This window comes from Ammodytes marinus (assembly GCF_949987685.1).
Source record: "Ammodytes marinus genome assembly, chromosome: 21".
Lineage (NCBI taxonomy): Eukaryota > Metazoa > Chordata > Actinopteri > Uranoscopiformes > Ammodytidae > Ammodytes > Ammodytes marinus.
In genome coordinates, this window is record NC_137225.1 from 16,964,494 (window position 1) to 16,980,866 (window position 16,373).

The following is a 16,373-nucleotide window of genomic DNA, read 5'->3' on the forward strand; positions in this document are numbered from 1 at the left end:
TACATTTGGTCACTCATTTATAAGTCATTGTTTAAATAAAATAAATAAATAAAAATAATAATAAAATAATAAAAATACATTGATAGAAAAATGTGTATTCATGGTCTTTTTGATTTCTCCTCCAGATTGAAAATACATCAAATCCCATTATAAAGTGGACAACATTTTAGGATTAGCTCTGACATGAGGAGTAAAAACACTATCAAAAGCTATGATGATCTTCTGGTTTGGCGACTGGGTATGTTTTGGGTCATAGAGTGAGAGAAAAAGTCTGGAGCGAATTTGGTATCTGTGACATATTAAAATGGAAATGAGCCGCCGCAGTGTGTCTGTCCACCAAATTAATTCACTCTTTGCTTCAGTGAAGGCGATGGAAGTTAATCAACACACTACTCTATCCACACGGAATGACATCTTTGATGGGATGGAAACCTGCTTGCAGATAAAATCTAACAGTGCAATCTCCCACATCATGGACCCCTGTGAGAAGCCCAGCAGAGTGCTCTTTTATTGTTTTCATCTCAAGTTCCCCCCACTTTCTCTCTCTCTCTCTCTGTCTGTCTCTCTCTCCTTCTCTCTCTCTCTCTCTCTCTCTCTCTCCTTCTCTCTCTCTCTGTCTGTATCTCTCTCTCTCTAAGCCCCTCATACCAAAGCACACTTTTCTACTGGTTCCTTCTCTCCATTTTTCCCTCTACCTTCTCAGACCGCTGAGTGAGTCGGTCAGGCCCTTGACCCGTTTCAGCATGCTGTCCAGCTTATGAGGCTCCTCCTTCAAGAACTTGACAGCTTCCACTTCCACCCGGAGCACAGACCGCATTCTGGTCTGCAGGGCTGGGAACTCTCCTGAGAACACACACACACAGATGGAGAAAATTGCACATATATTTTTTGACCAATTCCTTGACCCCTAAAATGTTATTGCTGTGCAAAAGCCACATGCCAGCACTACAAGTTTTCAGAGAAACTCATATTGGTAACGTTGAAAAGATTAACAGCTGTTCAATGGGACACATGCATTACTTTGAAAAAAAAATATATGCAAAAAAATAAAAACTACGGTAATTAAAATAACTACATGGCCTCTGGTAGTAGTACAGTTTCATGGTTAGGTTTTCTACATAGAGGGTGGTCTGTAAATAAGGGCAGAGGATGTCCAAATTAATAATGAAACGATAATTCATAATGAGCAACATAAATTGCTTTGAACTTAGTATGATATTAAAAAATAGCCCAATTACCTATAGATCCATTGGCATGTATCCAATATTTGAGAAGACGCCTGTGCTATCCCGATATAATAGAAGATCCACATTTTACTAGTAGATTTATTTTATTAATCATAGTAACTATTAAGCTAACTAAAACAATTTGTAACAGGGTTTTGCAGCATATTGTTCCTAGTAGGAGTAAGTCTCACCTTTGAGCCCCGCCAGAGATTCTCCCACCTTCCTCAGAGTCATGGCTCCCTCCTCCACGTCCTTCAGGGTCACCACTCTGCGTGTTGCTGCCGAGTCTTTCTGCAGAGAGCCGACGTACTTCTCCAGCTCACTGCGGAGACAAAACAAAGAATTTAAGAGTTGAGAGATCGAATCCAACTTCTCCTGCAGCAATCTGTAATGACACATAATGGGGAATTTTTCTTCGACGAATATGTTTAACGGCAGAATTGGAAACTTGTCATCAGATGTTGCATTGCATGTATATAATTCCATTTTACGAAAGATTTTCTTCTGTGACACAGAGAAGAATAGATTTTCACACACACACCACAATTCACATTTTATTAACTCTTCTCCAACACTAGGGGGCAGGACACAATTATTTATCTTAACGATCACATTTATCCTGATGATGGCGAGAGCAGGCTATAGATACCAGATCCATTAAAAACAATCATAGGTGAAAGGATTAACTGCGACAATAAACATTTCCACTGCGCAGTCCATTCCCCTGTCTCAATTAGAACGCTTTGTCTAGATTGGATTGGAACTCCTCACAAAACTACAAATGTTTACATGCTGACTATACATATCCTCACATAGACAAAACCCATCACGCTGCTTCACAGGTCCTCCAAGGGCTCGAGAAAAATGGCCACTCCGCTGGGAAATGTGCCGAACGATAACATTGTGTGCAGTGGTGGATAGCATGCAGGGGACTAAAACAGTGTTTCATAGTGGCCGAGTACCTTTGAGAAACACTCTTTTATGGAACTTCCCAACAAGGACAATAAAAAACACAGACTTTCCCCTTTTATCAAGCCTCCCACCAACAATAACAGATAGAGCACGTCTCAAAAATGTTAGACTATAACGAAGCATCCTATACAGATCAGGTTATAAAGATTGCATTTGCTGGAGAAATCCTCATGCACTTTTTGCTATTCTCTTTTTATATACTGTAAATATACTGTAATAAACTTCATATTTCAAAATGGGCTCCCAAACAATAGCCTAAAATACTCTAGCTGTAATGATTAAAACACACTTACAAGACAGTTCCTGGCACACTACTTAGATTAACAGTATCTCTGCTCTGTTGCAGCTTTGTCATGTTATTTTCGCCTGCTTTTTAAAGTATTCCTGTCCGTGGATCACTTGACAAACTATTCCACATAGTACCACTTTTTGTAATTTAAAGTTACTGAGCATTTTCTGTTGCCCCAGAGCTATAAAATGTAACAAAATATGCCCTCAGGTCGTGATAGATTTAGTTCTCCTCTTCAGAGGGCAGAGCTTTTTCACAACACATTCCCCTACTGGTCTTAAGGCCAAGCAGCCCTAATTACCAAGCCTTATTTAAAGTGCCAGCAGCCCTGTTTCGCTGACTCACGACTGGCTGGATACCAAGGGTAACAGTGAGCTCAATCCAAGGTTTCCGCCTGTTCATATCCCAGTGTCCATGAGCTGCTATCATTGTGTTTATTAGGACAAAGGTGTTTGACCTTGCCTGTAAATATAGAAATTAAATTATTTTATTGCTGCTCCCTGTTGGCGACACAAGAGAAGTGAATTAAAATAAGAGCAGAGTAGCGAGTGCTTACACCATAGTTGGGTCCATTGTTGCAGACTCCTGTCTCTCAGAGGCAGAGGCAGAGCTAGCCTGTATAAACCTGTGGGCTGTAATTTGGAGGGTGTTGGCTTGCCAAAGAGTTTAGGAGTGAATAGCCCAGGTGAGCTGGTAAAAATACAAACTTTTGGGGATTTCCTATAAATGGAAGAACCTCGCCTGGAGCTCCGTGGGTGTGTGCTGAATCGTCTCTTAATACTGCCATGAAAAGAGTTAAAACCCCAAACAAAAAAAACTGAAGTAATGAATGCAAACAAACAAAACTGTCCATCTTACGACAGGATACGACGACTTGTCACGGAAAGTCATTCAGGTGAACTCTTACCCGAGTTGTGTGAGGACACGCTCCTCCAAGCCCAAGTACTTGTGCCTGTCCTCCTCTACCAAAGCTCTTTGCCTCTGGACAGGATCCTCCAGACCGCGCATGGCCTCTGCCAGTTTAACACTGATCTCCTGCTCTGCCCGCTTCAGCTGGACTCTCAATGCCTCCTGGTTCTGGAGCTGTGGGGGATCAACACAGCGGGAATGAGATATTAAGAGACAGAACTGCATACCAGGAAGCCATCGTGGACACTAAAACACTTGAAATGAATTAAAAGGACAAAGAGGTCTTGCCTGCAGCTGCCTCATCTGATGGAGTTGCATCCTGAGGTCAGAGACATTCTTCCTGAACTGCAGGAGGTTGACTTTGAGAGGAACTGAACCCTTGTCTGACAGGGCTGCACTGCTCTTGAGAGCCAATACTGGGGAACCACCTGTATCAGTGAGGAAAGGGGGGAAATCAAGTTATAGCTTGTTGTTCCTTAAATAATATATCATCATGCTTTATTATTGCTCTTGTCATTATACTAAAGTAAACATGACACCTTAAACTATTTAACAGGCACATAAAAGTAAAAAATATAGTTTTCCCCTTACAGGGAGTAGACAGAGTTTTTATTTTCCATATACCCGTCCTGTCTGACTCTACCCGACAAATTATTGGTTAGATTGAACATGTCTGCAAAACACATTTTCTCTGGCAATGCAGTGGTTTGTTCCTAATGTTGAGTAATGATTGACTGAACTCTCCGTGGCTGTCTTTTTCCCCACTGCACAAATAAACACACATATACTGGCACTCATATTGGCTGCACCTCTGAAATGTCTGTCAACTAATTTCGGCCTTTTAGTTAAATGGAAAAAAGCTAGAAAAACCATGGAAACCAAAGGAGCTAATGTTTGTGGTTTGAGCGAGGTTGTCCCACATGGTCAACAACAATAATATTTCAAATCGATCTTTTCTCAAAACTCCAAGCATGAGTTTGGACTCTAATGACCTTTATGTATTCATATATTTTCAATCTTTTTTTAATCAGAAACAGGGGACAGTCAATCGAACGAGACCTGATTGAATTAAATATCAGTTTATAATTGGATCCAAGTAAGTTTTTCCTCGGAGCAAGTTGAATTGAAGACTTCACCATTAATAGGGTTGCTTTTACTCAAATTGCAAAAGAACATTTTCTCACTAACCCCTATTAAAGGTTTTCGTAAAAGTTTAAATTGTGTCCCAGTCTGTGAGTTACACAATTGGCCAGGGAATGTTCAGCGTGCAGTCTAAGCTCCCTTGGTGCAGAGTCTCACCCTCTGTTGAGGGAAGTAAAAGAACAAACTTTTGTCTTCATAATCCCAAACAGCTATTCCTCACATAACTGACAGCTGCCTAGACCTGAAGTACAAGTTACAATGTCCACAGCTTGTTTTGTTTTGGGCCTATGGGACACAATGTCCATCATAAGAAGTGCAGGCTGTGAATTTGAGGGATGGCAAACAAAGAAAGAGCCACTGGTTTCTCATGTATGATGTAAAGACAGTCTGGTCCGAGCTGTAACTATTTTGATGTTTTGGAGATTCACAACATGACAAGTAAATCCCCCCGAAAGCTAAATAATATAATGTGTCATGGGACATGAGATTAGCTCTCCAGACACATTGTGCTTTCTCCATGCCACTGCAGAGGTTGCAGATATTTTTTTATCCAAACAGGATCTGGCCACGGGCAGCTGCCGAGCCGAGATTGAATCGCTGAATCATCGTGGCAGGCTTGAGAAGTAATAGCGTCTTGTTTTAGGTTGAGGAGCTCGCGTTAGCTCTGCTAGTTTATATCTCTTATCTCCTATTAAACTGGATGTACTGGGTGGGGGAGGGTTGTAAGGAGATATGAACCGATGACAAGTAAAGAAACCCGACTTTGTTTTCCCTCCCTCCAAAAGTGCTCATTGCCGACTGTTGACTGACACTGATGTGTGGGCTTGTCTGCACAAGACATTATGACGCTAAATCTCTTGTTTAGAAAAAAGAAAAGGAGTAATCAAATGGAACAGAATAACAGTGATACTAACCTGAGCTATGTGTGCTGTGGGCTGGCGATGATATTTTCGGTGGCCTCTCACTGTAGCCAGAGAAAATTTCATTAGAGAATCGCCCAAAGAAAAATCAACAGCAGCATTTTGGGGGCACTTTATATTCATAGGTTAGTATTAGTCAAAACAAACACATTGCAACCAATTATGATGGGAAAGACAGAGAGGTTAAGTGATGTTAATGATGTTAACAAGTGTTCAATACAGCCTAGAAACATACAAAGTAATTGCCATCACAGACCTTTTAGACTAACGGTCAAACACATATAGGGAAGATCGAAAAGCAAAGAGTTGAGATGCAGCCCGATAGACCATACATAGTGGCCATTTATGTAGACAGCAAATGACTTCAATATCAGATTCACAGTCAATGCTATTTCCTCTTTACCAGATGCTATTGAACCTGAGTGTTTGATATGGCCATCACAGAGGGGATTCTTTATTCTTTCCTGCTTTGGCTGGATGGCCAGGCTTGCCATTTGAAACTTCATTTCCCCCTGCTGCCTAGCTCTCTGTCCTATACTGTGGTTGCTTACCTTGGAGGCTCCTTGGTGCCACTAGTGTTTGGCCCCTTTAAAAGTGCATGCTGAACAAGACCAGTCAAGCTGGCAATCTGTTGCTCCATTTCCTTCATTCGCTTTCTGCAGAAACATCAAAAAATTCTACTTTCAACACTGAGGCCTGTTGGATATAACAGCTGCCACTGGAGCAAACTTTAGCTCAGAATGCAAACGGAAGGGCTGTAACAGAATAATCAATTGTTTGTAATTAGCTGACCATGATTCCTTTTTGGTATTTTATTGGGTTACACCATTTTTTGCAAATGATTAACAATTATGTCCTGAGTAAATATTGACTCTGGATTAAATAAAAGGTTTCTGAATTACAACAGTGCAGTCTTCTCACAGAAAGAAAAAGCATGAGTCCAAAGGGAATAAACAAGATGGACGATTGAAGACAAGAAAAAGAACCCTGAGGTTGACACAGAGTCGTATTATTGTTAAAATAAAACATGAGTAGTGGCCGCTCAGAAGACAATCAAGGACAATTGGAAGATTGTCCTGCCTTAAGAAAGCCCTTTATGCTGAGATTGCTTGGTGTGCTTTGAGGTTGGAAAAGAGAGTTTGTTTTCAGATGTCCTCATTTATCTTGAGGTAGGATATCGCACCAGCAGAGGACACAAGGGGGATTTTTATTTTATTTTTTTAATAGCTGTGCTGTAGACAATAGACCCAGGGTCTATGTGAAGACAACAATGCCTAAACTCCATGTCATACAGAATATTTCAAATCGTTAAATTATATGACAACTTCAGAGGAGTGAGTGTCTGGACTGTGTTTATTTTGAAAGTTAAGTACAGTACTTTCCCCATTCAAATTCCTACACTCTTCCCCAGATTCCCAGGCCACTTCTGATGGGGTGTTTTTGTACTACCCAGGTGGTCCATTCTGATCTGTTTGACTGATTGGTTCATTCAAATACTTATTCAACCTGGTCAATATTTTCTTTGGTTTACCTAAGTACGCATATAGTCTGTAACCTCCCCTTTTTGATAAAAGAAACACTGGCTAAGTGGCCAGCATCCCTCTTGCTCTCTTTCTATGTTTTATGTTCCTTCCGTCAGAGTGGACAAACCTAACCCAGGTACCAAAATGGCTGCTGGATTATCCAAACTGAAAAGACTCTATAGAGGGACTGCTGTTAAAACAATAGTCACAGAGTAACGGAAAAATTTAAAGTGGGCTAATGGGGTCTCCGACAGCTATCTTGTTTCAGTGGTGGTAGTCTGGGTCTGGGTCTACAATACTGTAAAAACAATGGTCGGATAAGCCGGACTGGTTTTGTACATAAACCAAACTGATGCATTAGTCTGCTGTTATTTATGTGCATATCTTGACGTTCAAGTCATGGATGATGAAACGTCAGAGCCAGGAACCAGCAGCTCATTGTTAGGGTGAAACTGGGATGCAGAATTAGTCCATGCTCCCATGCAATGTCTTAATCATAATTGTATCAATCACATCAGCCCCAGTCCCCTGGTGCTTACCGTGTCTGATGGTCATTGGCAGGTGGGATGGGCCCCTGCACGGGCCCCTGGAGGTCGGCAACTACAGGTGACCCCATGTTGTTCCGGGGCTTGGTCCCTGCTACTTCCTCCTTCCTGAAGGACTGGCGAACTGGCGAGCCTCTCTCCATGGGAACACCATGGGGTGGCAAGCCATGTGGTGGCACGCCATGTGGTGACACGCCATGTGGTGGCACACCATGTGGTGGCATGCCATGAGGAGGCCCGCCATGGATGTCAATCATCCGTACCTCAGCCATCCGGTGAGGGGATGGAGGAGGAGTCTTGGAGCCCAAAGTAGGCAGCTGGCTGTTTCTAGACTTCTGCCTGTACAGAGATGGATGATCCATAGTATCTGTTGGGCTGGGCCCGCCGTAAGAGCTTGTGGAGCGGATGGAGGCACGGTGAAATCCCCCCATACCATGTTCTGGACCGTCCATCCCAGGGTTGGGGTGTGGTCCATGGGCAGTAACCATGGCCATTCTGCCCTCTTGGAGCAAGTATGGGTCTGCATACAACCCCTCATTTCCCCTGGCTAGACTGTGGCTTTTACCACCCATGTCCTCATCTGGCTTAACATCCCGTCTCTCCAGAATGGCGCTGGGACAGGGTGAGATAGAGCGGGCTGGAGGGGTGGCAGAAGACAGTCGTTCCCTTGGGATAGTGGCGCTGCCAGGTATAGAGCCCTGCCTTGGGCCGAATGGGATTCTGGATGGGGATGGGGGCATGGAGTGGGGAGGCGGGGACATCGCTCCCTGCATGGGGTGGTGCGGTGAAGGACCTGGCTGTCGCAGTGGGTGCGGGCCATCACGACCGGCATGTGCCATCTCAGCGTGTATCTGAAAAAAGCACAAAAGCAGATTTTAATACATGAAAACTGGAGTCACTTTTTTTCATATCAACAGGTCAAGAAAAAAATCTATCTAAGGTAAGTCCAGAAAACTACATTATTCTGCCCGCTGAAGAGCTGCAGTTTATTTTTTAACTGTATATGTCCTGTAGGCTATGTTTAGACTGAAGTCGCCCTTGAAACAAAAACATCCATCTAACTCAGTTTACACTGTTGTTTCTCAAGGAAAATGGACTGTCAGCAATTTTTCCAGCAGCAGAAAATAGTTACTAGCAAGGCTACAATCTTTGGCTACAAAGTACAGAATTTCCCTCAGCCCTGGATGTTATACCCACAGGCTTTCATAAAACAATATTACAATGCATGAATACAATATTTAAAAAAAAAAAAATTCCAACTTCAAGTATTCCTCTCTTGAAGATAGCATTGGGGCTTTATAAAGAGTAAAGTGCACCTCCAGCAGGTTAGCATAATCTTTTTAAGCAATCAGCTCACTGTTCTTTAGCCTTACCATCCATAAAATGTAACTACAGTGAGTTTTCGGGTTAAGGGGAGTGCTCAAGATGTAGGTGGTAAAACTACAAAGTAGGAGTAGAAGTCTTACAGGTTAACAGTAGGCTAAAGCGAAAGGGGAATCTGGGTAATATGGTGAGCCACCTGCGTGACTGTGAGTATGACACAGCATCACTTCCTCTACTTAACTCTCATACTGACTGGTTGCTTAAAGCGATACTTTTAAAATGAAGAAATAACACATTCCTCAGAAATATAAAGTTGAACTCATTAGCAGCAAAACAAACTTTTGCTCAAACAAACACAATTGGAGATTTTGCTGCTAGGCCTACGGTAGTTTACGGAGGCTAATGGTGGCTAACATTAGCTAAAGTTAGCTTACTTAACTTTATTCTAAGAAAAAAGAACGAAAACCGAACCAGCTTTGAACCAACAAGCAAAACTAAGATATTGTGAGTTTATTTAGCCTGCTGGAGTTCATTTTCAGTAGAAGTAAACATTCACTGTGCTAACAAACTAAAATGTAGTGTGTTCGTGTGTTCAGTATAACCCTTGGATTAACTATGTGATGTGCTGAGTAGGCTACGATAACACAGTGCTGAGGAGTGTCAAACACAGGGCTGAAACCAATCCATCTCTGTCCCAGTTTTAACTTTCAACTCCTGTCAAACAAACAAGCTGTTGTTCTGTCGAGCTATGACTCATGGGTTACACCTACAGAGGAAGACAAGTCAAAACCTAATGCAAGGTTTTTTTCAAAAGCTTCAGGTACAGCTTTTGTTGTGTCGTCTGTATTTAGGCTATATTTTTCCCTTAAGTTCCGGTACATACTGATACAGATTAACATACCATAGAAAAACAATAGAATGGGTCTGTTACGTGAAATGGATGTATGTGTGTGTGTGTGTGAACGAGCCTTGAAAACAACAACTGCTCAGCGTACAATAACAAAGGGGCTTGGCTGCGATAACAAAGGGGGGAGATGAAAACTTGGCAGTGAAAGTGCACACAGCCCATAAATATTGCAACAAGTGACCAAACAACACAACATATAGTAGGAAATCCAAGAAGCCAAAGCAACTGCAGCCCATCATCAAAACCTGATGATTTTCACCTTCCAAGGTGTCTGTACAGCAAACATAAAATGAAAAGTGGCAAGCTGACTACCTTGCCAATTTCAGCACCTAGCCCTATAGGATTTTTTTTTGCCAAAATAGGCTACAGCACTTGTCCTAAATCCCCAAACACACATTAGGCTACACCTTTGGTAAACTAACTATTCTCAAAATATCCTTAAAAAGGCATCAACCTTGTGAAGACAGCCTGTACATGTCAGTAAAACATGGTATAATACATTGAGACAACAACAAACAAAAAAAGGGGGGTTAAGGCTTGTAAAATAAAACCACAAGCGGCCATGTCAGGCAAATGAGAGGGTGGGTTGAGAAAGATTTGGTTTGAGTTTGACGGATGGACTCTTGTCTTTGTTTCCACCATGTACCTAAGCTTCCAATAATGAGGGCAGTATCTGGCAGGCCGCCAACATATCGTGCCGTGTTGGAGAATGGATAGCGTTCAGAGGAAGCCCAGCTAAACAGTTAAAGAGTTAAAGAAGAGCAGTGCTTGGATGGTCATATTGAAATGTGTCAATGGTAAAAATAGCTGGCTCTATGGCCGGACAACAAGACAATCATTACATTTTACATTTCTGAATATGTACCAAAAGAACACGATTGCCCTGAGGAGAAAAGCTGAACCTCTGTTTACAAAATATCTCCTCCAGCTATGTGTACATAACACCAGTTCTGACAGCCAATGTTGACTAATCTATGAAGACAAAGCAACACTTTGGGCACTATCCTTTCATAAGAACATAATAGATTTAAAAATATTTGCTGATTTTTTTTCATTGGGCAAAACACGACCAAAGATATGCTTTCAATATGAAATACCTCTTTATTCCATCAGTCTGCTGTGTATTTTGCTTATCAAGTTACTTATCAGTAACAGTGTATGTCTGTCCACCTTTAACCAATTACCCACATGAAAAAGAGTGCCGCATTCATAACCAGAGACAGCTCTATTTGGGCAGAAAGCCTCGATCAGTAACTAGGTAACTTCAGATGATACTTTTATGTCTGATCCGATGGCCTGGCATTCCTGCAGGTCAAGAAGACAATTAATAGCCCATTAGCTGTGAAGTAGATCCCTGCCCCCTCCTTACTTATTGTTTGAACAGGTGTACAGCTCATTAGGTTGCAGTTGTTGTCCTATAGCCTTGATCGCCAGTGTGTGTACTTCATTATTAAAAGAAGAAGAAAATAAATAAACCCCTTATCAAAACAAACAAAACATCTTCAGTCCTGTTTACAGCAGCCAATAATAAAGCTGACGCTTAAGACTACCATGTTTGTGTGTCTGTTCAAACTTGCCAGCATGGTAAAGATCAGCTGGCCATACATTTGCAATAGGAATATACATTTTCGAATGAATGCAACACATGTCATTTAATTTCTTTTAAAGGCCCTTTCCTGCATCATTCAACCAACTTGGCCTCCACACTCCAGAAGCCAATATTCTGTATCTGTGTCAATTGGCTCCTTGGTTAAACAGTGACAGACCAATAAATGACAACAATCTACATGTCATATCTCGAATCCATGCCTAGATTTCACAATGTTTACACAAGAGCTCCTTGTAACGTTGCCTTGCTCCTCGTTGCTTAATATGTTTCAGTTCGCCCAGTACGTACTATTTTTCAACCCTGCTGATTCAGCAAGTGCCAGAGTTGTAAAATGGACAATTTAGTAAAAAAAACACAAACAACTATGACAAAAATGTTCCCACAATATGAATGGCTGCTGCGGGTTTGCAGCCTTCCCTGCTTGCTTTTAAAAATGCTTGCGCTATTAAATTCCCAATTCACTTTTTCAATTGCATCTTGGGTTGTCAACTTTTTATCTTAAGTGTCATTTGTTCACTTCCCCTTGGACCCCGTCACGGAGAGCAAGCCGCAGCTACCTCACGCTGTCAGCGGCAGAAAAAATTAAAAACATACTTTCTAAAGCACCTCAAAGTCATCACGCCATCTGCACCAATACCTCTTTAAAGGCATCATCGTGTTTACCTCATCATTCATTTAAAACCTTATCAATTTTATTTTGCTCTAATGCGGCACATACAGTATGCTGCAATAGGATTATTATAGCTAAGGTTAATCGCATTTTTTTCGTTGTTGCAGTATTACAATGTTGCAGCACCGGTGCCTGGAAATCTGCGGCCGGCAAAAGAGAGGAGCAGCAGTTTAGGATAAAGGGTCAGGGCGGATTAGAGCGCTGGATTTGAGGAGGATCATTTGAGGAAACTCTTCGGCTCTTTTTAAGGGCTTTAGTATTGTTACATCAGGAGGAAAACAAACATGCTGGAATCAGAACGAGGGAGGAAGAGATTAGCGCCGACATTGGGGGGAAGAATGAATGAGGGAAATCGGTCCTGAGATTTGAATTCAATTGTCCCTTTAAGCAAGCAGCACCAGAGCGTATAGAGACGAGGCCCCCGGGAGAACAATATGAGACCCCCCTCTAAACAGATTAAGAAGAGGCAGGGCAGGGGGACATTCCTTCTCTTAACCGCAAACAGGATGTGAGAATGAGAAGAATTGGGAGGCTGGGCTATTCTATATGCAACAGGTCTGACTGGGGTGTCTCAATTTTCGCCTGCAGCAAGACAATCCTTTTCACTTGTTGTGTCAGCAGCCATGGGTTGTCTGAGAAGTAGTACTCACCCTGGCATCGCCATTGGTAGGTCTTGGCCCGTGGCTGAACGCCTGTGCTGGATCTTTGTGGTAGACCTTCAGGCAGGAGTGATCTGTAATGTTCCTGTAAGGGGAAGAAGGGGTGTCCCGTTGTAAATAGGCAGCCCATTTATCACCATCAGACCATGGCCGCTCCTGCCTCAGCCCAGTTCTCTTCATGAGCTCTGCCAAGGGATTGTACCTTGACAGAGGCTCAGACAGTCCTCTGTTATATGACATTTCTCCTTTGATCTCTAAAGTCTATTTAAAACATCGACTAATACCGCGTTGAAACATGGCTCGAGTACATGAAACGAAAGAGGGAATCCACACTCGTTCTTTTCCTGGTGTCACTCCCTCATTACACTGTTGCACCCTGGACACCTGTAACCACCTACAGGAATCACATGAGTATTTTTTTTTTTACAGCCCTGATAAAGAATTAGTCACAAGGTACACATCGCGCTTAAGGCGGGAACTCTGGAGACAACGGGGCAAAGTTTCTTCAAAGGGCAATGTTTTTTTTTTCTTTTCCTTTTGCAAAACAACTGGAAAACAAATGGCTGCATACTGTGTCACACACAGAATCTGATGTATTATTCATAAGACATGCTGGTGAATACCAAACCAGGCAGGTACATTCAAGGAGCGAGAGAAGAAAGCAGTGAGCTAGTATATTTGTGTTTTTGTGGGCCTGTAAATGATACACACAACACTGTGCAGAATACCTTAGAAACTACACTCTGGATAGCATAAAAATACCTCAAGAAATGAAAAAAAAAGTAAAATTTTAATTGCTCAAACTTTTTTTTATAGATTTCTTTTAACAGAGGAGAGAGGACAACTGTAAAGAAAGTAACAGATGTTTTTTGGGGGGTTTATCCAAGACATTGTGCCAAAGGGCGTCACCTGCAGTTAACTTTCTTCCTACTAGCTTTTAGCATGGCTGTAAAAGGAAGGAAGTGGACACTTTCCTGGCCAGTGACGCTTCCTGTACAGAGGAAGTTTAGACAGGAAGTGCTAAGGGAACGGAAAAAAGGAAAAGACCTTCACCAAGAATACACATTATTCCATGATATTTGGTATGGTAGAAAAATATTTAGGATGTCCCAAAGCTCAGGTCAGATTCAGCATGCGTAAAAATACCTGGAGGCCCTACTACTGTACATCGGGTCAGGATTTTTAGAGTGGAAATCAGCATTTTTTTGGGCTGATTCCGGCCCACAATCCACTGTGCACCGAAAGTGACATCACATTGACGGAGCCTCCTATTGAAAACAACCAGCAATGCAACGGATATACAATCAAAAGGTAAGTTCAAGGTGCGATATTATAATGAAATCAATAAGTAAAAGTATGTCCCAATTGTATGCCAAATGGATGCTTACTACTACATACTTTTAGGATCAGCTGTAGTATGTAGAATAGAAAAAAGAAAAAGCATGCGATTTGGAACGCAGGGTGAAACTATGGAGAATGAAAAACCTTATTCCGTCCAATACACAACCATTACATTGTATCCCAGTTTGTTACACACACACACACACACACACACACACACACACACACACACACACACACACACACACACACAACTCTACCTGACGTCGGTGAGCTCGTAGTACATATTCCTCATGTCGTCTTTGACATAGACGGCGACGCTGGGCGACTCTAGGACCTTCATGTTGAGCTGCTGGGAGAAGGCACTGACAAACAGAGCTCTGATGGTGTCGATGCTGGTGATCTCGTTGGGCATGCGGATCTGTTTGGTCTCGTCCCCGTACTGCAGATACAGTACGCCTGTAGGCAGAAAGCAAAGGGCAGCGGGGTTATAACAGCCCGGAAGAGAATATCTTTCCCACGGCATAGAGCAAGGCATGTGATTTCTTGCAAGATGAGACCACTGTTTTGTTTCTCTCCCTGGTTTTGTGGTCTCCAGGTTTTTCTCATGCTAAGAACAATAATTCTATCGTCCTTGCAGTGTTAATCTGTTGACAAGACACTTCATTCAGTTTCTACTTAACAGGAAAAACCTTCAAAAGCAGTAGCTTTAAAGTCTGCACAAAGTATTTGACAAAGCGTGTTAACGACTGATTGCTAAGAATTAAAAAGGATAGATGGATGAACTAGGTTAATATTGGTAATAACAAAACAATTAACAAGTTTTATCTGGTGTACCATCGCATATACCAACATTTGAACTTTATAAAAACGTATAAAAACGGTGTATGCTCCCACTTTCAGTAGCAAATGATATTGATAATAACACATTATATAGATAACATGTGGAAGTTTTGTTAACTCCTCTCCACGTTACACATGTCCAGACAAATTACTTTTGATAATTAGAAAGTGGGCTGGGGGGCAGGATTAGGGAAGGGGGTGGGCAGAAGCATGGCTGTGTTCTTAGGGGTTGGAACTGCACAAGCTTTGCATCAAAAAGACCAAAGCCTGAACCTCTGTCTGAACCATGGGTGTGGCTTCTGTACTGCACTTCAGAAAAACAGATGTCTCCCCCCGCAAAATGTACGGACACGCCCACGCCGCACACTTGTATAAACTATGCCAGGGGGAAAGGAAAAAAATATATTCCCCTTTGTCTGATTCATTGCTCAAAACAGCATGGCACTGATTGTTTTTTTTATTTCAGATGTTACCTGTTGCAGCAATAGAACTAAAATGAAAAGAACAAAGGAGGTACAGTATATACGTTTGGGTTTCTGTTCTTATGTTGTGTCACATATCTCATGAGAATCCTTCAGAGCTGCTGAAACAAACGACTTGTTGTGACACACATACTGTAAATCAATCATTTCAATGTCACTTTTTACATTCGCTTCACTGGAAAATATCTGGTTTTGAAAAAAAAAGGAGGTATGGTTTTTAGTTGGTGTAACTCCATAAAAGGAGTGAACCAGTAAAAGCTACCAGATGTTGGTGAAATATTATACAAGATCCTACATGCTCCACAAGACAGACTGAGACAGAGAGAGAGAGAGAGAGGGAGAGAGAGAGAGGGCAAATCCAGGAAATAAAAACTGCTGAGTCTATCGTTGCTCTCTCTGGTCTGTCTGGGTTCCTCCTAGGCAGGAATAACATATCAAAGTGCCCTTTTGCAGAATAACCTCATCTTTACCCCCCCCCCCCCCCCCCCCCGGAGCTTTTAGGTTAACAGTCGGCTAGTTTTCATCCAGATGTTATCAATTAAAGCAAATGAGTTTGAAGACAAAGCACCATTGATTGGGCGTGCATTATGAACATTTGAATTCTTTAACATCAGTTTTTTTTTTGCTGCAACAATTCTGAATAGCACGGTTTTAACAAAGAGTCGTGTTACATTCCTGAGCGCCTGCTTTCACTCAGGAGTGGAAAGCAAATGGCCAGTGGGTTTCCTGACCAAATGGGCACATAGTTCTGCAGACTCGACTGAGCTTGAAAAGTTTTCCACATTTCTCCAGCGAGACACGCACGTTATCATTCTGCACCCGTTTGAAATGCAATGAAAAAGAGCGGAACAACACTACATTAAAACCACAGAATGAAATGCCATGAAATGCAATACCCTTGATCCCACACTCTAGATTAAATCTGATACTCACATAAGGATTTCCTGATTTCTGCTGAGTCGTATGATGCTGTGGAAAAGACCACGCGGCAGGCAACTCGTACAGCACAAGC

The 16,373-nt window shown here is 42.0% G+C and overlaps 1 protein-coding gene across 12 annotated transcripts in view; it reads right to left on the reverse strand.

Annotated features, from left to right (window-relative positions):
- The window catches only part of kiaa1217 (KIAA1217 ortholog), a 107,744-nt gene that overhangs the window by 11,683 nt on the left and 79,688 nt on the right, over positions 1-16,373 (reverse strand). For 11 of the 12 annotated variants that reach the window (XM_080050376.1, XM_080050374.1, XM_080050373.1 and 8 more), the window contains 9 exons: positions 14,297-14,495; positions 12,687-12,780; positions 7,522-8,378; positions 6,011-6,115; positions 5,454-5,503; positions 3,685-3,824; positions 3,395-3,570; positions 1,418-1,548; positions 696-843 (listed from right to left, as the gene is read on the reverse strand). In XM_080050376.1, the coding sequence (XP_079906502.1) occupies positions 696-843; positions 1,418-1,548; positions 3,395-3,570; positions 3,685-3,824; positions 5,454-5,503; positions 6,011-6,115; positions 7,522-8,378; positions 12,687-12,780; positions 14,297-14,495 (1,900 nt within the window). The remainder of the gene's footprint in view (positions 1-695; positions 844-1,417; positions 1,549-3,394; positions 3,571-3,684; positions 3,825-5,453; positions 5,504-6,010; positions 6,116-7,521; positions 8,379-12,686; positions 12,781-14,296; positions 14,496-16,373) is intronic. The other variant, XM_080050371.1, reaches the window with a different exon arrangement.